Source organism: Gallus gallus, chromosome 1 (genome assembly GCF_016699485.2).
Source record: "Gallus gallus isolate bGalGal1 chromosome 1, bGalGal1.mat.broiler.GRCg7b, whole genome shotgun sequence".
NCBI lineage: Eukaryota > Metazoa > Chordata > Aves > Galliformes > Phasianidae > Gallus > Gallus gallus.
The window spans coordinates 109,654,129-109,677,327 of record NC_052532.1 but is presented as its reverse complement, the minus strand read 5'-3'; the positions used below and the strand labels follow the sequence as shown (position 1 = coordinate 109,677,327).

The following is a 23,199-nucleotide window of genomic DNA, read 5'->3' as shown; positions in this document are numbered from 1 at the left end:
ATTTTTATCGCATTACCCTTCCCCGTGCGTCATCATCGTTTCGCCTGCGGTGACGTCCACACTCTGCGCCTCCATCGCACGTGGAGGGGGAATGGAGGGCGGATCGGGACGCAGCCCCGGGCCCGGCCCGGCGTTAGCGCTTCGCGGGACGCTGATGGCCGTCGGCGGTGGGAGCCGGCTGCTGGCGGCGCGGAGAGGGGAGCGTAGGTCAGTGAGCCCCGGGTGGGGTGGGGTTGCCCTCCGGCTTGGCTCCTTGGGAAGGGACTTTCAGAGCGTAGAGACAGGACGAGGGGGAGCGGCTTTAAACAGAGAGAGGGGAGATTTAGCTTAGTTATAAGGAAGGAATTCTTCCCTATTCTTCCCTCTGAGGGCGGTGAGGCGCTGGCACAGCTGCCCAGAGAAGCTATGGTGCCCCATCCCTGGAGGTGCTCAGGGACAGGTTGGATGAGGCCCGGGGCACCCTGCCCACAGTGGGCAGGGATCAATTGAGCTTATAAGGGCAAAAGATGTTCTGAAAGAGTTGATGTGTTCTGTGGTTCAAGTCATATTTGTTCCAGTTCTAGTGATTTTATTCTGTTGGTTTTCTCTTCTTTTCTCTTCTTTTCTCTTCTTTTCTCTTCTTTTCTCTTCTTTTCTCTTCTTTTCTCTTCTTTTCTCTTCTTTTCTCTTCTTTTCTCTTCAATTTACAGGGATGATACTGTCTTCGTGTATGACTGTGCCAGTGTGGAAAAGAAGGCCTTAGGAAATAAAGGGTGAGAAAATAATATGATGTTTTTGTTGATAGTGCATCTGTCCCCGAGGTTATGTGGCTGTCAAGGTAATAAACCCATGAGATTGCTCCTTGAATAGGTAATGGGCAGTTACTCATTGCTAACCCAGATGGATATGTAGAGGAATAACCATATGCATCAGTACAGGTTAGGGAATGATCATCTGGAGAAGAGCTCTGCAGAGAAGGACCTGGATGTCCTGGTGGGCAATGGGTTGGCCATGAGCCAGCAGTGTGCCCTTGTGGCCAAGAAAGCCAGTGGTATCCTGGGGTGCATTGAAAGAGCTTGGCCAGCGGGTTGAGAGAGGTGATCCTCCCCCTCTACTCTGCCTTGATGAGGCCACATTTAGCATACTGTACCCAGTTTTGGGCTACCCAGTTCAAAAAAGACAGGGATCTCCAAGGAGGTGTCCAGTGAAGGGCCACAAAGATGATGAAAAGCCTGGAGCATCTCTAGTATGACGAAAGGCTGAGAAACCTGGGTCCGTTCTGCTTGGGGAGAAGAAGGCTGAGAGGGGGTCTGATAAATGTTTATAAATATCTAAAGGGAGGTGGGAGTCAAATGGATGAGGCCAGGCTCTTCTCAGTGGCATGTAATGATAGGACAAGGAGTAGTGGCCTAAAACTTGGAACACTGGAAGTTCCATACTAACGTGTGGAAGAACTTCTTTACAGTAGGGATGGCAGAGCACTGGAATAGGCTGCCCAGGGAGGTTGTGGAGTCTCCTTCTATGGAGATATTCAGGACCTGTCTAGATGCCTATGTGTGTGACCTATTGCAGAGTACCTGCTTTAGCAGGAGGTTGGACTCAGTGATCTTTTGAGGTCCCTTCTAACCCCTGCGATTGTGTGATATATGTCAATGTATATATATTTTTTAGTTTCATCTCAGAAAAAAATGCTGCATCTTTGATTAGAGCAACTAAGAAAGGAAAACAGAACAAAACAAACAACAGCCAAATTGGTATACAGTCTTCACAGAATCACAGATTCTGTAGGGGTTGGAAGGGACCTCTAGAGATTATCCAGTCCATTCCCCTCTGCTGAAAGCAGGTTCCCTACAGCAAGTTCGCACAGAAAAGCATCCAGGTGGGTCTTGAATATCTCCAGAGGAGGCTCCAAAACCTCTCTGGGCAGCCTGTTTGAGTCTGTACTTCCTTGTGTTAGTATGGGACTTCCTGTGTTCCAGTTTAAGCCTGTTACCCCTTGTTCTATTGCTGTGCACGTATAACTTCCTTTGAGTCTGTTCTGTAAGTTAGGAGATTTCAAGCAAATGAAGAGGTTTTAATTTAAATTCAACCACTTGCCATTGTTATATCCATAACCAGTTTTCCTGTTTTCCCTTAAAAGTGTATGAAGATATGCTAGCATGAACCCTAGTGCTTTTAAAGGAGAGAATGGTAAAGCCTTGGGCCTTACATCAGTTTCCTTCTTGAGCTTTTTCTTTCCCACCACAGAGAAAAAAGAAACGCAAAACCTGCCTCCAGATTATAAAAACTGTTAAATATTTCAAAAATGCTCTAAGTATTAAATAAATTATTGTCTGTAACCATACACTTTGCATGAGTGCTCTCTTATGAACTTACGTGGAGGTCCCTGTACAGTGCACCACCCCGAATTAAGCAGTATGAAAACCAGGATTCCTGTCTTAACTTGAGTGCAGCAAAGTTCTGTGTCTTGTTTGTACTGATTAGTTTGAATAAAGGGTAATTTGTCACACGGTGATACTGATTGAGGGTTTAGTCATTGCAGCCATCAGCTCTGTGCACTGTACGGTATCATGAAATGGAGACGTGTCTTAAAAGCTATACATTCATTCCTAGTTGTTTAAATTTCAACCTCTTGAGTTGAGAAGAAGGGGTTATCTTATTTATTATTATCTTAGTGGAGAGTATAAAGAAGATGAGCTTGTTGTGTCTGTGCGGAAGGTCAGTACAAGGCACAAGAGGAAAGCTTTTTCACTGTGGAAGTGCTTAAACATTTTAACAGGACACAGAGAAGTTGTAGAGCCTCCGTTCTTAGAGATATTTGAGCTTTCACTACACAGAACCTAAGCAGCTTGCTCTAATTTGACTTGAATTGTAGTACACTTCTGAACTGAGTTATTCTCTTATTTGCGTGTTGTGCCTCTGTGGGTCTTCATGTAGAATATTAGCTGTGGCATATACAAATTATTGGTTTTTTTTTTTAAGTGACATTATTAAGTTCTAAATTAGGCCATTGAAACACACCTGAAAACATCTTTGCAAAGATTGTGTGGGAAAGGAGAGTCCCTATAGCTTTGCCTTAACATTCAAATCAGCTTAACATTTTAGGCTCAAACGTGACTTCTAGCATTGTAATTTCTTCTTTGCATTCCTTCTTGCTGGTGGTGTGAGAACAATGTTCTCTGGAGAATTTCACTTTCTGTGTTACAGGTTGTGAACTCTTTTTTTTCTCTTTTCCTTTCTCTCTATTAGACAGGATAAACAACCAGCAGACAAAGGAAGTGATAACATCCTAGCTTTTGCCTTCTCCCCATCAGGAGATTATTTTGTCTTGACAGATGACAACAAACACCTGATTCTGTTTCGGACTAAGCCCTCTTGGGAATGCATTAGCATCAGGTAAGGAAGCAGGATTTTACTTTTCTGTTTGTGATATAGCTATGGATGATTAATACAGAATTGTAATATAGTAGGACTTGTGGTGCAGCCGTTTCTTGTTGCTAAGCTTTCTCTTACTTTTTTTCCCCTAGTACTTAAACAAATTTAATGTTCTTGGGAATTCAAAGATACATATCAAGAAGTGGCACGTGGTACATCCCACACCAAGAATAGAAGTGCAGATATTTATGTTGTTGGCTGGGAAAAGGGTAATCACTTTATTCCAAAAGACAATATTTGCATCTTTAAGAACTGGAACTTTACCTTCTCCTGGAGAGTGCTAAGGTTGGGCCTTTAAGAGTGACAGTGAGCAGTTTAGTGAGCATGCTGTCTGGTTCTGTTGATCGGAGAAGATTTTCTAGGGAGTTTGTGAACTCTGTCTTAAAACCGTATCTTTAGCAATACTGCTGATTTCTGTCTGTAGTACAGTTCTCTTCTGAAAACTGTCTGTAGCTGTCCACCAGAGGTCCTCCAGTTACAAGTTTTCCATTGCTGCTTATGACAATCCTCTGTAAAAAAGGGATCTGTGAAGAACTTCCTGAGAAGGTAACTCATGGTGTTCGGACCCTGCTTCTGGTGATCCTGACAAATGCAAAACCAAAATGAGCTGTGTCTCAGCTTGTCTGTGTGTGGGGGATGTACGTGATGGACCTTTGGTGGGTTAATCAGTGGTGTAGTGAGTAATTGCTGACAAAATCAGAAATGGCAAAGTCTGTTCACTCTGTATTCTCATTTCCTTGCTGTCCTGTCCTGTTCTGCCTGTAAGATGCAACTGGATAATTGTTTGGCATTTTAGTTTTCAACCAGAAGGTCAGCTTAGATCACAGATGGAAATTTTGTGATGTTCCTGCCTCCTGTTAGGAAACTGGAAATAGAGTCAAAAGGATCTCTGTGTGGAAAAATAGATTGCCAAAGCTGAGTTATATAACTTGTGGTGGTTTTTGTGGCAAGCTGTATTAAAGGTTTCACACAGTGCTAGCTTTTGTAATAGGTAAACTTGTATCAGGCAAGGAGCTTCTGAATCTAAGATCAAAGGCAGTACAGCCAAACTTGAAATAAGATTTCCTCGATGGCAAGGTATCCTATTTTGAAAATGTGCTGCAGTGCGTTAGTAGGCATTCATGTCCTATAGGTTATGCTATTATTTTGCACGGTCACTAAGAATACTGAAACTTTCATCGGTCTTTTGGAAGTGCAATATGTTGTTCTTTTGCCTCTAGAGGTCGCTGGGCTTCAGAGTATGTGAAAAGAAATGTCCACTTCCTATGATTCCCATTGTCTGCAGTCTTAGGATATATGCTTACTCAGGACACAGGCTAGGAAAAGAGGTGTTTTGAAAATGGAAGAATAATAGTAATAGCAATGACTGTTCATTTTCAGAAACATTCTTAAGCGATTAAACCTATTTTAATACTTGTTTTTGTGGTGTATGTGGCCTTTAAATTTACCTGAAAAGTTGTGAGAAAAACATTATACTGGCAGCTGGAGCTATAAAATGCTAGCAGGTGATTTGGGAGAATCAAAGTTTCGTTTCAGAATTTTGCCTGGACAAGATGCCTTGGGACTATATCTCTCTGACTCTGTATGTGAGGAAGAAGTTTACGGGCTCACAGAGGACTTTGCTGTGCAATACAGAATAACTACTGGATAAATGACTTCAACACAGTTTTTAATGCGTTGTTGCAGAGTAGGACCTAACAGCTTCTACCTTTTTTTTCCTCTTTTCCACGTGCCCAGGTTGGATTTGTCTTACTTTAAAGCACAACTATTTTTCTTTCAGGCCTGTGAACAGGAGGTGCACTTCACTCATTATTACAGCTGCAGAGGATAAGATTCTGGTGGCAGACAAATCTGGTGATGTCTATTCGTACTCAATAACAGAACCACAAGCAGAAGGCAAATTTGAACTGGGCCACTTGTCCATGCTACTGGATGCGGTAAGCAAATGCCTCTATGTACTTCGTGTGTAAACTGGCATTCCTTCTTAGAATATAGTAAAACAGTTCAATTGGAAGGGACCTACAAAGTTCATCAAGTCCTGTTCACTGACCACTCAAGAGCTAAAACTTGTATTCAGGTCTTCCATTGTTGCTCTTCTCTCAACTTTAGATAGTTTTTTGCCGAAGAGCATCAGCTTCCTTTAGATATAGATGACATACGTGGTCTGAAATTCTTCCTGCTGAGTTCGTGTCTGAATGGTGATTGTGGAAAGGAAGCAAGCATGTGGGTTTATCTATCTGGATACATGACTGTGTTACAGTCACAGAAGACTTGGAGATGGAGAGCGTAAGGGAATTCACCCAGTCTGTCATGTCACTTTGGCTCTTCAGTGTGATACGTTTCCTGCTTTTGAAGACGCAGTGGAACTTTTGCTCTAGTGCTTTCAATTCAGGGGATTTTACTGGACTTTGTAGTCTGCGCTGCTTGTCTTAGCAAGCAAGCAAGTTGCTGTCATAAAGATTTATGCATCAATTGTAGTTGAAAATGTGTGGCTTAATGCTTGCACTTGCAATTCAGCGTCAAGAGAATGAGGTAGTCTACTGCTTGTGTCTTTCACTGGTTGCGAAAAGCGTGTTAAAAAAAACACTGGACTACTGGATACTAAAACTGCCACTTTACCAACAGGCGCTGAGTCCCGATGACCGTTATATCCTAACTGCAGATAGAGATGAGAAGATCAGAGTCAGTTTGACTAAGGCTCCTTACAACATTGTGTCTTACTGCCTGGGGCATGAAGAGTAAGTTCACTGCACGCAGTTCTTCAGTATGCCTCCATAGATGAAATGCTCGTCTGCCCAAATTATATTAAATGTCAGCTGGGTCTAGGTTACAAAGACTGCAAAGTTTGGAGATTGTTAGCTCAAGGCAGTCTTAGTCTTTGGAAGGGAGTGTCTTTGTGGTTTGAGCAGATATTCATTTGATAGCATCTTAGGAGATCAGACTTGAAAGTTCTGTGGTAATACAAGTTGTGGTTTTTTTTGTTTGTTTAAAATGCAGCTGTATTGATGGGAAGGATAGAGCACTCTTTCATTAAACATTAGACTGCAGTGAGCTAGGGACTATAAAGCAGTCCTGTAAAACAGAATCCTGGAATCACGCTTGTTAATGCAGTGTATGGGAACTGTTGAATCACGGCCTGAACCTCTGATTGACCACCTGAGGTGAGTGCTGAGTCAGCTGCAGGGGCACAGGTGAATGCAATTTCACCTCAGTGACCGGAAGGTGAAGACCCCATTTAAGGGCTGACTCCCAAGGAGGCAGGATCTCTATCTGGAGATCACTCCTCTTGGAGCCCTTCTGTGAGCCTGGGACATGGGTAAGCTCTTTATTTCATTACTCCTTTGTAACGCATGATAATCTCTCTGGTCCAATACCTGTTTGCCATACAATGTAATTTTCTGGTCTTTCTGGTAGCTGAGAAAAGGGACTTGGTGTTTTTCTTGAAACTGTTCTTTAGCTGTGGGTAAGAACATTTAGACAAATAGAAGGGTATGTTGATGCCTCCTAGGGGATATCCCTATAGGAGGATGCTGCCATGATCTGAAATGCAACCCGCTAGGAGACCAATAAGGGATGTATTCTAGCCGGTATAGCAGTTCTAGCCTGCAGGAGGGACTGTACCTTTTCTTCTCAGTAGTTCTTCTCTCATTAAAAAGACTCAAATGGCAAATAGACTTCAAAAGATTTGTGTCTGTGTTTTGCTTTGTAAAATGTCTGTACTAATTTCAGTTTGCCTTCCATCTCTTCATGGTTTTGTGGGCTTTCAGAGAATTTTTTGGTTGTTGTTGGAGGATACTGTACTTGCTCAGGGAGGTGGTTGAGTCACTGTCCCCGGAGGTGTTCAAGAAACATGTAGGTATGGTACTAAGCAACATGGTTTAGTGGGGAAGTACTGATGGTAGATGGATGGTTGGACTAGATGATCTTGGAGGTCTTTTCCAACCTTGGTGATTCTGTGATTTTTAAGATTTTATTTTCCTTAGCCATTGGTACATTTTGAAGTCCATAGTGATAGGGTGCCAAAAGAGATGTCACTCTGTACAGATCACAGAACATGCTTAATTCTCTTTATCTGGCTGCGGACTTAATTGAGAATAACTACAGCCTTCCTGGCATGTTCTTTCATAAGGTGACACAACATGGTGCAGTCAGCTTGCTGTATCAGGAGCAAGAGTTAAAGTAAAACAGTGTGACTGTGGAACTTGAGGTATGGGAACAACCTATCTGAACTTACCCAGATAAGTTTTTTAACAGAGCATTTAGGATGCATTAATTTGGAGTGCCTGTCTGATTTCTATAACACAATTTGATAATCTAACCTGTATAGATCCTTAATAGTATGAAACTTCCAATCTACACATGTTAAAGAGTAGTCTTTGGTATCAGATAAGTTCTATAGCATATTTACACAGCCATATCTGCACTTTCTGCCTGCTATGTACACAGTTGTACTTCCTCATGAATAGAACCTCATGCTCTGAAGGTACTTCTAAACTGGGGCTATTGTGCCTGTGCGGAGTTCACTAATGGCTGTATAGAGGAAAGGCACTTAATGTAAATTACTTAAAATATATGCAATAATTCATCCTCTAAGGAATGAATAAGCAAAGGACTGCAGAAAGCAGCTATAATTCATGGATCTTGTTTCATGGTCCTGGTTTTTCTTTTTGAGGGCTGCATGGTGATTCTTCTTCTATTGCACCTCCATGCACCTGCTATTACTACTTGGTCATGAAAGGTTGTCATTACAGTGACCAAATCCCTTCCTTTTTTTTTTTTCTTCTTGTTTTAATAGCCTTAAATTTGTACCCATTTTCAAAAGCAAGACAGTCCCACTCAACACATTACATTTTATGTTGCTGAGCTGTGAGATAATAATAAACTCCAGAAGTTCGGGTCCTTGTTGCCCACCAGAGACAAGTCAAGGTAGATGTAACAATATTAAATACTTCTGGAATACAAGCTTTCTGGCTGAATGTAGACACTGGTGATAAATTTTCATGGACTTGTTTCGAAACTTCGTAAAGATTGGTTTTGAATGATCTCCAACTGTGATGGGAGAGATGTTGTAAATGAAAGCTGAGTCATCGCTGTCGAAGTGTCTTAGAAGCATCTGTTGATAAGTGGTTTTAATGGACAGCATGAATTGAGAAAAGGGAATAGGCTACCTGAGTAAATCTGTCTACACTGTCATTCTTCTTGGTCTCAGTAGTAATGCTCTCAGCTGGAAAGAAGTTAGAGGAATGTGTTGAGAGCAGGTGGGAAAATACTTCTTTTAAATATGAAGTTTGTATAATGTACTAAGTACTGTAGGCATGCCTTTTTTTTCTCCTCTTAAGTGGCTTTATTTGGGGAATCTGCTTTTTTCATTATTATAAGATTCTTTTTGAAATTGGTGTTTTCTCTTAGTGTGTGTTAAAAGACCAAAGTATTATGAAAGAGAGAGTTCAGTGTTTGACTTCTTTCCCTTTAGGTTTGTAAGCAGAATATTTGTAGTACCCAACTATCCTGATCTTCTCTTGTCAGCTTCTGGGGTACGTATTGCAGTTTCTTCCAAAAAGTGTTTTTCTTGAAAATTTGACTTTAAAACCATTGTCTGCTTGTGTTTTCCCCTGGGTCTCTTGGGGCACTTGGAATAATCTTTCTTGCTTGTCGTCTCTCCCTTTTCCTCCCTTTCTCAGCTTTCTGTTCAGTGTTAAGCCATTCTATTGCTGGACCGTGAGAGCCATTTACAGTGTTTATAGTAAAGCTAGCTTCTTTTTAAGATCTTTGGGATGGAGAAATTGCAAAGCCCTCAGTATTTCTTCATCATTAACTCTTGATTTGGAGCACTGACAAATTTTAATCGTTGTGCTAGTTAAACAACTTTGAAGCAAATGAGTATTATGTCAGCCTGCCGTGGTAATGAGTGTCTTGAGAATTAATGGCCTTAGAATCTCAGATTTTCTTAGAGCTTCTGAGATGAGAAAACTGTTCCCTCTCTACCCTCCCACTTGCTTCCCCGTGTGAGACATGCTCTGAGTTGTTCTCTTCTGTATGTTCTCATAAATGCATGTAGTGTATGTTGAGTAGAGACTGCAGTGCAGTATGATACAATGCTTGGATGACAACTGAAGAAGTGTTTTAACTCCCTGCCATTCCTTTCCTTAAATTGATGGGATTCTGTTGTCACACCAGACCTGTAGAGAGTGCGTAGGTGGAGCTCATCTGAATTAAGGGAAACAATATTATTTGTATTTGAGACTACCAAAACTGAATAGGAAAAAAATAACGTTGAAGATTGTGGCAATTCTTAGTATTAGGTTTCAACTCCTGCTCTTGCTTACCTATGACTCCTGTCTCTTGTTCCTCTTTCTGTTAAAGCGACTCCACTGTCAGTGTTGAGTGGCTGTATTTCATTCTTTGCTAATTCTCTGGAAAAGCAGCCACTGAAGAGAGGTGTTCAGTTTTTCTCCAGGAGGTTACTGAATCAGATGAGAATTTGGGTGATGACACCTACAAGAGTAGGTGTGGAGAAGGGCAACCTGAAAGAATTGCTATTAAAATGCTGATCACATGTATTGCTGTGCTATTTGAGACAAACAGACTTGAAATCCAGTCTTAGAGCTACCCAATTTCTACTTCAAAGGGAGAATTAAAGTTATCATGACTGAATAATTTAGAATTATAGGGAGGGGGGGGGGGGGGGGGGGGGGGTGAATTATGTTAATTAAAATGCTTTATCTGCAATTTGAGGTCTTAGCCAAGTGACTACTTCAGAACTTCTGTGGGAATCTCTTCAGGGAAATAGACTTTAGCTGTAGGCCACAAGTGGCCACTCTTTGCCTGAGGAACTGTTAGTCATCAACTTGTATTCACTTCAATCTATCCAGGATTGCACTCTAAGACTTTGGAAGTATGAAACTGGGGAAGAGGTATATTGCTGTCATCTAAGCAGTGTCTGTGAGCCTGAGACAACCAAAACGGACCAGGTATGGCTGTGTCAATGCTTTATTGTCCTGTGTATCCTTGTGACTCCCAGAAGTGTTTGTCACATCTTGTTAGGAATACATCCCCCTTCTGTCAGTGGTATTGGAAGTTACGTAAGACCTAGAAACTGTTAAATAGCCTGGAATTCAGGGGAAGGAAGAAAGTCCCTGAAATTCATTTTTGTCTTGCATGAATTACATGAATTTCTAAAAATGCTAAGCAATGACTAAAAGTAGCTGTTCTTAATTCTTGCAGAATACATGTTCTGCAAACCAAAATAAGCCTTCACTTACTATTTTTTTCAGAAAACATTGATGTCTTAATCTCTTAGCTAGAAAGTGTACTGTAACACTGGAAAAATCTAAAAAATTAACCCATTTGTAACATACTTAAACTGCAACTTGAACAGCACTTTACATTTTCTCTGAGTGAAAAGCAGCTTTGTAATTTTTGAAACCAGTCACCTGAAATAGGTGTTCACCCTGTGGAATCAAACTGCTAGGATTTGGGTTTTCTTGATTGTTCTGAAACTGGCCAGTGTCTGAAACAAAAATGTATGAGTTGCGTGTTAAAACTGAATAACCTAGAAGTAATGCTTATACTGCAGTCTGTATGTGAGTAGTATGATATAGATACATATACATGTTCAGGTTGCTAATGGGGGGCTGGCCTGATCTTGTTAGTCAGATTCCCAGTAATGAGCTGGGAGGACCATGGAGGGACCATACTCTTAGGGACAGACCTGACAACTAAAGGGTCTTTTCTGTGCAGAAAACATGAGTAGGTGTTTGATAGGGTTTGTTTTAGGAATAATTACGTGTGATTTTCATTTCTGTCTGTAACGAAGCTCTGAGGGCAGCCCACTTACACTACAAGGTTCAAACCTTAGATACTGGAACACTTGTTTTTGCCCTTGATGCCCTTTTAGCGGGAGTTCATAATAACTGTCTGGATGGTGTAAATTGCTTTTGAACTTGAAAATACTTGAAATTTTAAACCAACTTTTGTCCATATACACAAAGTCTTTCAAGTTATTTCAGCTTGAGCCTAGTGCTTCAAATCTGCATTTTTGAAGTTGCTACTGACCTTTTATTTTTTCCTGTAAGTGAAAAATGAGTATAATAAATTAGATCACAAATCCTTGTTGGTATCCTTGTGTAGTCTGGGTGTTTTACACTTGTGGTCAAAAGAGAGTGTATTGTTGAAACAACATTCTTGATAATCATGGAATCTATGTCTTCAGTAATGTTGCAAGGCATTCATTTGGGGTAAGAATGGCTTTATTTTACAGTGCTTTGCCTGCTAGATTTATTGGGTCATTGAAAACTAATAAGCACCTTGCTGTGAATGGAGTTGTATTATTACTTCTGTGTGACTTGTTGCTTAGGCTGGCTTATCATTTAACTGGCATATCAATTAATTGTACTCAGATCCATAGAACCATTTAGGTTGGACTTTACGATCTTGAAGGTCTTTTCCAGCCATCAACCCAACCTCCTGAGTCCCATCACTAAACCACGTTTTTTAGTGCTATTTGTGATCCTAACACCATTGCTTACAAACAAGTTTATCCAAAAATAATATAAGCTAACAAATACTAGAGGAAAAACTTCGTTGCTTCAAGCAGAAATAGATATAAAAGGAAAAAAAGCTCCAATTCTATGGTAAAGCTTTTGAACATAGTTCAGTAACTCTTGCCATGTCTCCTAAAACACCCGATACAGTCACTTCTGTAGGATGACTGTCTATATGCTAATGGAGTCTCTTAGTGGAAAGTTGGAGTATCCTTTGATTGTTACAGAAATTTCTATATGGCTGCTTTGCTCCCAGTATGAGTAAACAGTGACCAAAAGGGAATGCACACAAATTGTGGATTAATACATATAACATGTCAGTTAATAAACTGTATTCCTGCAGTGCTTTGCAGTTCATTGGCATGTGCTGTGTGTCTTCTGAGATTATTTCTGTCCTGATGGCCAACCGCACCAGAGGAGCGTTTTCATGGCACTGTGAGGCTGGAAATGCCAGATAAATTGAAGTCCAGCAGTGGTATTTAGTCATGATGTGCATCCAGCTGTATCAAAGGGCAAAGATCGTCTTCAAACCAAGTGTGACATTTATAGTTGGAATTTAAGGCAACAAACTCTTGAGTCAGTGTAGGTGGCACTCAGTCTGCTAATGACTCTGGCCACCAAAGATTAGCTGGGGTTATAATTGTTTATTCCTTTCCTTCATGTTGCATTTCATTTTTGCCACTGATACCCGCTATGAATTAATTGACGCTCAAAATATAATTTGAAGCGTAGTGATAATGGAATAGCAAGTAGTGCAGAGATGTGGGCTTATTTTCCTTGGCAGATGATGAATTTGTCTGCTTTGGGTATGTAGGAGTGTTTCTGAGCAGCGTAGTGCTGGTTTCAGCTGATAGATTGCAAATTCCTCGTTCATTTTTCCCACTAGATTGGAAGTAATTCTCTAATTCCTTAGTGCTATATAAATATTCACCTGATTTAGAGCTTTCACCTCATCCGATCCTCCTGACAACAGAAGCTTGTTTAAAGTCCAGAACATGAATTGCACAACTCCACCCTGGTGCTCCAGTACATTAAGTTTCTATAGGGTTACTCCTTCTCACAGACAACATCAGAAGTTAATTTTAAGGTGTTGGCAGGCTGATAACACTGGCGCACAAGTGCTGAGTAAGTGAAGAGAGTATCAAGTGAACATCTGTTTATTACAGGCTGTTCACGCAGCTATTCTCTAAGTTAACTAATTTCATAGGCTTGTCCTTGAACAAGATACTATTCTGGGCTTTGTATTCAATTCACTGATTGTTAACTTCCCCGTTAAAGAAACATAGAAAGGAAGGAGCTTGCTAAGAAGATGCGTTTTCATGTCTTTGTCCAGCTGTGAGTAGCATTTGGTTTAAATCAAAGTCTCCTCCTGTCTCCCTGGTGAGGAGTGGGAGAGAGCTTCTGCATGTATAACGTTTGCAGAACCCTTTGTCTCTCTGACAAAGCATGGACTGTGTAGGTGGGCGCTTCCATCACTGACTTACTGTGCAAGCTGGGGTGAGACAGAGAGAAGCTTTGTTATTAGAAATAAATATCATCTTGTCTCATTTCCTTGAATGTCTAGAAAACCCACTGGTGGTTTATAAGGGAGTTGTCAGTTCTACTCTAAAGTTATGGCGTGATTCCTTACTGCAATAACTACATCTAAAATATTCACTGTAGCTACCCACTCATCTTCATCCTACTACGTATTTGAAACAGCAAGCTTATGTTAGATCTGTGTTATACAGGGGTCTGGGGTCCCCCTGTTAAATACAAAGTAACAACTTTGTACTTCTGCAGCAGAGCAAGAGATTAATGCTATCTGTTTACAAGAGCTCTGAAACATACCATCTTTTTGATAAAGGATTGTAGATAGCGTTCCTCTTCTGTCCAACCAAACAAGTGAGAAAGGTATGTGCTGCTAGTGGTGCATGCTGTTCTTTCTTTCTCTCACCTCCTCTAAGAGCTTGCATCACATGAGAGATTTTTTGTCTCCTGTGCTGGAGATGCACCATACAACCCTGATTTTCAGCTCTAATTATACTATTAATTAACTTTCCTTCCTGCGGTTAGTTCATCTTCCAGCAGTTGTCATGTACTGTTCAGAAAAGAATTAGCTTCTTGTATTAAACTTGCTGACTAGAATGCTTGGAGGCTATGGAGCTTGTTTTGCTTCCCTCAGTTGATTGCAAAACTCTGGAGCAGGTTCCCTGACAACACCTGTACATCCTTTGCTAACTCAAAGGGTAACACTCAAATGAAACCGGTGGACTAGAGGCTCTGTTTTGTGTGTGGTGGTCTTTTAGGGAAAGAGGTGAGGGATGAGTGGGAGTAAAAAGAAGGGGAATTTGAGGACACATCTGAATTGTGCCAGCAAAATGACAAGGAGATGCGTTTTTCCCTGCCCTAAAGGGAGCCACTGACTACTTCTCTAGTAAGAAGGCTTTATTAATCAGAAATGTTATCACAACTTAAAAATATCCTTGGGACCCAGCCTTCTTGCTTTTGCAGTCTCATCTTTTATGCTATATGATAGATGCTTTTGAAAGTGCACCCTAGGGCATCTTCTTGCTGATTTGTGCTCATCTCCAGTTCCCGGTTCCCACTTAGGGATGCTCGAATCAGCTGTTCTATATTTCAAGTGGTATGGTTTATCTTGCAAAGATAGTGCCCTGATTTTCTCCCAGATTCTCAGATGAAACTATATGACTTCCAAATACAACATAGGTAGCTTTTCATTCTTTAAAGTGAGGAAAACGGCTCCAGATAGCCTTGCCTTGTTCTTCAGAACATGTTTCATATCGGGTGGTGTGGCTTCATCCACACGCAAGCTGAAAAGGGGGGCAACCCAGCAGGAATACTGGCTATGCATCACTATCTTCCTCTTATAACAAATGTAATAGCAGCTCAGCATTACAGGAGAGAATTTTTAAGGGTGTACTTTCCTGCACTGTCTTATCTCATAGTTAGTTTATTGAGAGTAGTTCATTAAAACCGTTATATTTTATCTCTGTTAAGATGGCTGCGAAGGGAGAAGTGTGGAAAGCTTCATAAAACAGCAAACACTGGTGCAAAATATATTTGACTGCAGTTTAATTATGTTGCTTAGTTTGCTGTAAATTAAGACATCTGCTGAATTTTAAAGGGTAAGACGTGAAGTTGAATGTGAATTTTCTGCCTATAAAATGGTCTCAATTTACAAGGATGTTTCTTTTTTCTTTTTCTCGTAGAAATATATTGTCTCAAGAATAGCCTACTGCTGTCAAGGAAATTATGTTGCCATACTGTGTGACTGGTAAGAATAAATAGGATAATGGCTAAAGTCACCACAGCTCCTGTGAAGGAGAGAACAGCTGCTAACATTTCCCTAAAGTGAAGTACTTGGTACTGTTGATCTGAGTGTCACAGGGATGCCCCCCTTCCCTTGGGGGAAGACTGAAAACTCTTTTCTGTATATGGTTTGAATGCAGAGGTGAGTGCAAAGGCTGCCTGACCTAGGCAGGTTTTGCAGAACCTGTGATGTATTTCCCTCACGGGAGGATACAGGGCTAGGGCATGATGGCACTGCCTGGCCCTTGTGTTTTGTTCAGGCTGCTGTGGTACTGAGTGCCCAAATTTCTTGTGCTGTGTTCTGCTCTCATAAATTTTGCCATTCTATTTTGTAATATCTGTTATTATTAATAAATTAATATTACTATCTTGTAAGTTTTGCCATTCTATTCAAAATCACAGCGTTACTTCAGTTTAAAACTGTCAAGAGGATTTGTTGACTTTTGGGTTCAAATAAATATGTTTGTGTAAGGAAAGAGCACTCGGAGCTGAAGGAGCCCTACAGTCCAACTGGCAGGGGAATACCTTGCCGAGATGGACAAACAGTCTTTCCCTCTCTTTCTGCAGCACCTTTTCTGCCAGGAGGACTGTTCTTGCTGACAAAAGCATGCCAACAGAAAAGGGAGAGATTGCCAAAGCTATCTGTATAGTCAGCAATCTGTCCCCTTGGTGAACTTGGTCTTTGCCAGAGGAAGAAGCCTTAGCTTCTCCCCATCGCATGTACTGCCAGGCTGTGTTGGCAGCTGAAGTGTGTGTGCTATTTAAGCCAGGGGCCACACCGTGCTCTTTGTCAAGGTTTTTTTTTACAGCTCCACAGCCCAGCATTTCTAAGCAGTGTTGCCATGTAGACTTTGTAGGCCAGCCCAGAGAGAGTGGAGATATTCAGGGAAGTTAGGGAGCACAGTACATGAAGGGATGAGGGCTATCAGGAAAGATAGAGATGAGTTCCTTGCCAGTGCAGTGCTACAAAGCTGTTCTTCAGCCATTTCATAGTTTCCCGTCCCTCTCATTCCTCCTTCATTTCCCTGGCATGTAATTATTTTCCTTTTTTATTTTTACCAGTGCTCAGCTGTATACTCTTTCATTGGAAGTCCTTTAGACCAGTTGTACTGTGATGAAATGCTCCCCATGTAAATCCTTAGTAATCCTTACTAAATTTCCTTTACTACCTTTTCTTTTAAAGAAAAGGCAGGGTGACTGCTTTTTCTTTCACATAACATTTGGAAGACTATTTGATGTGTTGGATATCTGCAGCTTCTGCCTCAGACCTTGTAAACAAACCACAGCTGAAGTGCTAGGGTATCTTTTTTTTTTTGCAGTTCCTAATGATTTGCTTTGGCTTTGTTTGGAATTAGAGTGGGTGTTTGTCGTTTGCTGAGAAATGATGGTAGTAGGTGGATTTGATAATAATGGTAATTAAGTTTTTTCCTCTCAAAAGTATTCCCACAGTCTACATCTTTCAGCTTGATGCCGTTGCCCAGCAGCTAGTTTACAGAGAGCAAATCCCCTTGAAGCATAAATGTTGGGACATTGCATTTGAGGAAACAGGAGAAATCTGGACCCTACAGGAAAACAACGAAGCCCCTCTTCAGTTGTACAAACCATGTGATGGACAGTGGAAGGTAGATACTGATGTTATGCTAATATTGTAGATGTTTTGTCTTGACCTCATAACAAAACCAGGGTGAACTGTGTTCCATGAAAACTAACTGATATGCTTCTCTTTTTCAGTCTTGAGTCTGAGTAGAAGTCTTAGATATCACACATCCTACTTCTCTTACCCCTATATAATGCAAAGTCACTGAGAGCTTGTTACCAGTCTTTTCTCTGGTAAAGTTAACATCTGGTGCAGTAGCATCAACGAGGATGTTTGTCAGCCATGGCACACGTGGTTCACATGTGGCACGCAATGCTTCAAAGCATTGCTTATGTGTGTGCTGCACTTGTTTACTTTAAAAATACTCACTGTCCCTTTGCTGTGCTCATCTGTGAGCTGTTGCATTTTTCAGTTTGCTGTCAAACACCAGATTCCTTGTTTATGATGCACGAAATATCATGCAGTGTTCTTCTTTTTCCCAGTCTGTAACTGATGATGAAGGATTGCAGAGGATGTCTAAATATCTTCTTGACAACTGGACGGCATTTGAAGGTGAGAAATTTGGCCTAGGGACTGTAATTTTAGAGCTAAACTTTTAAGAACAAAATCAGAGTTCTGATCAGTTCTCTTAAAGTTACTTAATCTCTCAGCTTTCCCTTTTCAGCTCCATCTTTTTATCTGATATGGAAATTAGTGTTGATGATGAATGGTATTCAAGTTACTGTTCTTAAAAATAGTGCAGGAATCTGTTTTATGCAGCTACCTTAGCATATGGCCGTATATAAACACCCTATCACAGATCTGCTGCAATCTCTTACTGCTCTGATACTGAACTTCATTGTTTGTTTCCTTGTGTCTTACCTTGACGTGGAAGTATGGTGGAGATAGTATGAGAGTAGATAGTGGCTGCCATTAAGGTGGTTGTGCTCGACCTTCGAAATCTCAAAGGAAATCAGGTGCCCTTTTGGAAGGCAGGGTGGTGTTTGCATGTACATCTTGCAGGCTTGATAGGTAAAGCCAGGAAGATCATTAAAAGTACGAGGGCTGAGTGAAAATGAGTAATAGGGAAGTAATAGGAGCATGCAGGGGAAGAGATTTGGAGCATAATTTTCCAGTGTAGCAAATTACTGTGATACATGATAGCCTGTTGCATCTGCAGCTGGGAAAGGAGGACTGCTCCTAGACAGGATCTATTATCCTTAATTAGTAAGGGAAGCCTCACTTGATAAGCACTTACTCCAGTGCATTATTAGTGCTTGAAAAGGCAGCTACTTCTCTTGAAAAAGGTGATCGCTATATTGCTTAAACCAGTCTTCCAAATGTCTGCATAGTCTCCTTTTTGCCTTTTAGAAATATCTTTCAGTTGTTTGCTGATTCTTTAGGCTTTAAGATGTGTAGGTCAGTGTTGAAGCAGATGTTGAACAGTTCGAAATTATGTTAGAATTGATCCCAGAAAGAAGGTTGAGCAAGATTTAGTGCTGACTGACCAAGCAGAGTGCAGAACAGGTATTCAGAAGGACAGCATACAGTTTGTCCCAGGGACAAAGGCTGCTCAATTGGTTTCTATGTGAGTACAGCACACTTGAAAGTAAAACCACGTACTTTGCCAAGAACTAGCAAGGCGAAGTTGCTATGTTTGTGTACCAAAAAGCAGCAGTATGTGTATGTACACTACTGTGGAGAAGCACACTTGCTTCAGGACCAAACCCTAGCAAACGCTAGGTTTTCATGCTAGTGATCAAGATTTTTCTGGAAGCAGAGAAAGGTAAGGGTACAAAGGGGAACTGGTGGTAACTACCTTTGTCAGATGGATCCTCTAGCACTTTCCAGAAATGTGAACCTAACCAGCTGGTCTCATGCTGAATGCTCTGCAGAAATAATATTGAGATCTTTTGGTTACCTGTTACACCTCTAAACATACAGTCCTGGAGATGCTTTGATGACTATTCCTCTGGATTCACAGAACTGTGGCAAAATCACTGGGAGTGAATACTTAGAAATGCATAGGTACTGGAAGAAATGACTGTTTGATGTCTGCATCTCTGGGCTTAATCTAAGAAGCTCTAGGAAACAAGTCAACTAAGGACAGTTATGTAGTAATTTATGCCTTTGCAGTGTTTAAGCACTGCGGAAGAATGCCTAATAATAGGTTGCTACAGTGGTAATTTAAAAATGGGAGCCTTGAAGTTGTGCAAGTGTCCAGTGTGTAAAGAGAGCTGTGTGCTCTCCTTGCTTGAGAGCCAGGTGCCTGCCTGGGTATTCATTTTTTTAGGTTGGTTGCACTTGGCTCTGTGAATGCAGAACAGATGATACTCCCACAAACAGTGCTGATGCTGTACTTAATTAAGTGGATAGGACTACAGTAGATGAGTTGAAATTCCATTGTCTGAAACTCCAGTTCAGGAAATAATTGGTGAGGCTGCCAAGGGAATTAACACGTCTTGTGTTCCTGTTTTGCCCACTTGCAGGGTTTGTTGGTGCAGAGAGCCACTACAGCAGTCTCTACAAGGCTTCGTTTGATAACATGGCCGTCTACCTACAGAAGAAAGAGGAAAGGATACAGAAGCAGAAAAAGAAAAGGCAGAATCTGCAACATGATGCTAATGGACAAACCAAAAAGACCAAAACAGAGGAATCGTCACTATGACGCTGTTGTTGGCTTGTAACTTTGGCCTTGCTAAAAGGACCTGATTGGGCTGTAGACTGTTTTTTACATTGAAAAGGATTAATGGAAGAAGATTTGCTTAAACTCAGATCCAGGTTTTCAGGCAGCCCGCTGTGGCAATATCCCACTTGCAGCAGATATTTTATATACTGTATATCTAAGCTTCTAAGAGCATAAAAGTGTCAGCAGTTCAGTAGTAGGGATCTCTGATGCATGACTTATGGTTACTGGTTGTCTTCCTTGAAGCAGGATTTTCCTTTTGCCTCCTGTGTTCAGGCTTGCATCTTCAGGTGAAAGCACACTGATTAAAATTGACATATTTTTTTTCTTAAATTATATTTGTTAATGTAACCAGCACAGCGTAACTGGTGATGGGAAAGGAACTATTGCAAAAATCTTGCTGTCTGTGAAGAGTTTCAGCTGTGGCTAAACCATCTGTTTTTACCCTTTATCTTCCTTTTAATATGGTAGGACTTCTGTCTGGCTTCAATTCAGTGCTTCTCTTAGGAGGAAGGAGTACAGAAATAGGTTTTATACACTGAAAAATAGAAGTGAAAAGTGTCAGTCAACTCTATGCTATTGGAAGATCTTTCTACTGCAGTGTGATCCCAGTCTGTCTGTGAAGATGATTTGAAAGGCCTGTGAGCAGTGCTTGGGAGTGTGTTCTGCTTCCTTCAGCAAGAACTCTTTCATGTTGCAATTAGCCAAGAGACATCTTGAAAAGTTATCAGTGAGAGCCTTCTGGGGTCAATTGCTGCTTCATCACAGGGCAGAAGATGCATGTTCATCTACCAGATGGCATCCTGGCTGTATGAAATATAATATACTTTAGCTGAGACTGTAAAATCCAGGTGTTGAAATCTGTACAGTTCATTAAAGATGCTCAGAATTAGCCTTTGAGTCACAATTTGTTCTCCTCAGGCTCTTTATATATCTGTGATCTCATAAGTATGTAGATGCTAATGAATTTTGCACTCGAAGTTGAGTTATGTTAACGTTGAAGGCATTGCTGAGATATAGCTTGTTTTGAGAATAACAGCCATTCTGCTGTGAAGCTCAAAATTGCACTGCTGTCCTTATTCTGGATCCCAGAAGCCACAAGTCTTTCTTATGCTGCAAGACTTCATGTGGATTTTCATATTAGCTTCATTTAAAAGCTCATTTATAATGTGAACAGTGCCTCATTCTTAGTGCAGAGCCAGGTGCCAGAGCAAGAGCAAACCCGTGGTCCTCACATGGCTTTCCTGGAGCTCTCCATGTCTCAGCCAGATGCTGGCATCTCTAGCAGCACTTTCCTTGGGCCTCCTGCAGCTCCTCTGTACATCCCACTGACTGCATTCCCCTTCCTCTTTCACCACTGCTCACCCATCTGGTAACCACATCCCACCCCAGCAGGAGGACATCGTGGTAGGGACATGACTCTTGGTCTGTGTTGTGTTTGTTTTGTTGGGTCCTCTTCTGCAGACTCCTCTGGTCTATTGCTTGGTGTGCTTCAAGCCATGCATGTCTGTTCTTTTGCTGTTTCCTAGGGGCTGCTTTGCTAGAAAACTGATGTTTTCTTTATGAGAGATGAATGCAGTCAGAAGCTGTTGCACACTTAAAGACTCCTTGGCTTATCAAAATGCAGGTAAGGGGAAGGGTTGATGAAGTATTGAGTTGTATTTCCTTAGCATTTGAAACTGAAATGTATTTTCCTCCTTACTTTGAGATTTCATTGAAACCCTTTCCAGCAACAAATCTTTGAAGAGTGACCTTTTATTTCTCCTAGCACAAAAGGATCCTAATCAAGTGCACCCCAGCGGTATGCTTTAGAGCAGGCCTTATTTTTTTTAAACAAAGCTTGCTTTTTCTTGCAGAGTAAATGTGCTATCTGTAAGCAAACAGCGTTCCTTTCTTTAATAAAATGTTACAAAACCCCAGTTCCATGCAGTTGCTTTACACTCAGGCTATTAAAAAGTTTATCAGTTTTGACATACTCCAAAGTCTGCCTCAGTTTTCCTTGCTCTCTGCTGAAATATTTTGTATGAAGTGCTTTGACCTGCAAAGGAAAAGCCGTATGGGCTTACTGAGTGTCCCAACTGCCTTTAGGTCTGGTCATGTGCTGTGAAAGAGGTCAGAGTGACTCAGTGGAGCGTGAGGGCTCACCAGCGGGAAAGAACAGACCGGACACAATTTGTCAATAGCTGCAGATGGAGAGATGAAAAAGAAAAATGCCTAGAGACTTGAATGGGTGCAGAGGCCAACGGTTGTTGATTTCCAGTGTTTTTGTAGAAGTTACCATGCATCTGTGAATGCTCAGGTTCTGCAAAGTCCTGCCAGAGCTGAAGAGCCCCTCAGAGTCAGTTGTTGCCCCACAGCAGCACTTCTCTTAACCTCCTGCACATTCCTTTCCCTTAGTTTGAGTCTGGAATAGAACGCATCTCTGGAAGGTGAAGGGACAGCCAAGGGATGAACCAAGAGCTGCAAGCAGATGGGATGCCCTGAAGAAGGAAGGGATGAAAAAGAGAAGGCCACAGCTGATGGCACACATGCACACAACCCCTGAGCAGCTGTGTCATGGCTTTGGCCAGTGCTGGGCACACTGCTTGTGAGTAAGGCTCTTGCTGAGGATGAGTGCATCTCAGCTCAAAGTGTTTGGGTAAGCCTAATGCCTAACGCTGCAAGCATGTGGTGCGTGGACACTGTGTCCCTCAGGGATCAGCAGCTAAAATTCTTCAGAGCTGCTTTCCAAATAGAACTGCCCTGACCTGTGGGTGCCTTGGGATGAAGCACAGCTGTGGGGAATCATTAACATTGATGAACAGCATGCTGTGTGACCTGATTCTTTGTGTTGAGGGAAGAAATGTATTGCTTTCAATGCTGTTTTCTTTTCTCACCTCCATTTTCTGTTGTTGCAGTTACTGGAAGCATTTGTTCATGCATAAGAAAGATGTTTCTGAACACACAAGCTGAGCATCCAGGGGTGGCTGCCCCCATTTCTCCATTGGTCCAGCCCCAAGTCTCCATGACTCTTCAGTTAAGAGTTTATTCATATCAGTGGGACTGATGTTTATTGTAGAATCATCAAATTGTTTGAGTTGGAAGGGATACTTACTTAAAGTAAGTAGACATCTGGTCTAACTCCCCTGCAATGAACAGGGACACCTACAGCTACATAAGTTTGCTTAGTGCTCTGTCCAGCCTGACCTTGAATGTCTCCACGGACAGGGCATCCACCACCTATCTGGGCAACCTTTGCCAGTGCCTCACCACCCTTAGCATAAAAAACATCCTCCTTATATCAGTCTTTTCAGTTGAAACCATTTCCCTTTGTCTTATCACAAGAGACCCTGCTAAAGTCTGTCCCCTTCCTTCTTAGAGCCCCATGTTAAATGCTGAAAGGTGACTCTCAGGTCTCCCCGGAGCTTTCTCTTCTCCAGGCTGATCAACCCCAACTCTCTCAGCCTGTCCTCATAGGAGAGGTATTTCATCCCTTGGATCATTTCTGTAGGCCTCCTCTGGACACACTCCAACAGCTCCACATCTCTCCTGTACTGAGGACTCCCCATCTGGATACAGTACTCCAGGTGAGGTCTCACCAGTACAGAGCAGAGGGGCAGCACCACCTCCCTTGCCCTGCTGGCTGCGCTTCTTTGGATGCAGCCCAGGACATGGTTGGCTTTCTGGGC

General features: G+C 41.6%; 1 protein-coding gene across 1 annotated transcript; it reads left to right on the top strand.

The window, feature by feature from the left end:
• Positions 1–73: 73 nt before the first annotated feature.
• WDR4 (WD repeat domain 4) lies at positions 74–21,506 on the top strand. Its single transcript, NM_001321598.2, has 11 exons — positions 74–207; positions 690–752; positions 3,229–3,375; positions 5,195–5,351; positions 6,040–6,152; positions 8,888–8,948; positions 10,287–10,385; positions 15,170–15,234; positions 16,708–16,891; positions 17,349–17,418; positions 19,335–21,506. The coding sequence occupies exons 1-11, from the start codon at positions 92–94 to the stop codon at positions 19,511–19,513; spliced, it is 1,254 nt and encodes a 417-aa protein (NP_001308527.2). The 5' UTR covers positions 74–91; the 3' UTR covers positions 19,514–21,506.
• Positions 21,507–23,199: the final 1,693 nt, after the last annotated feature.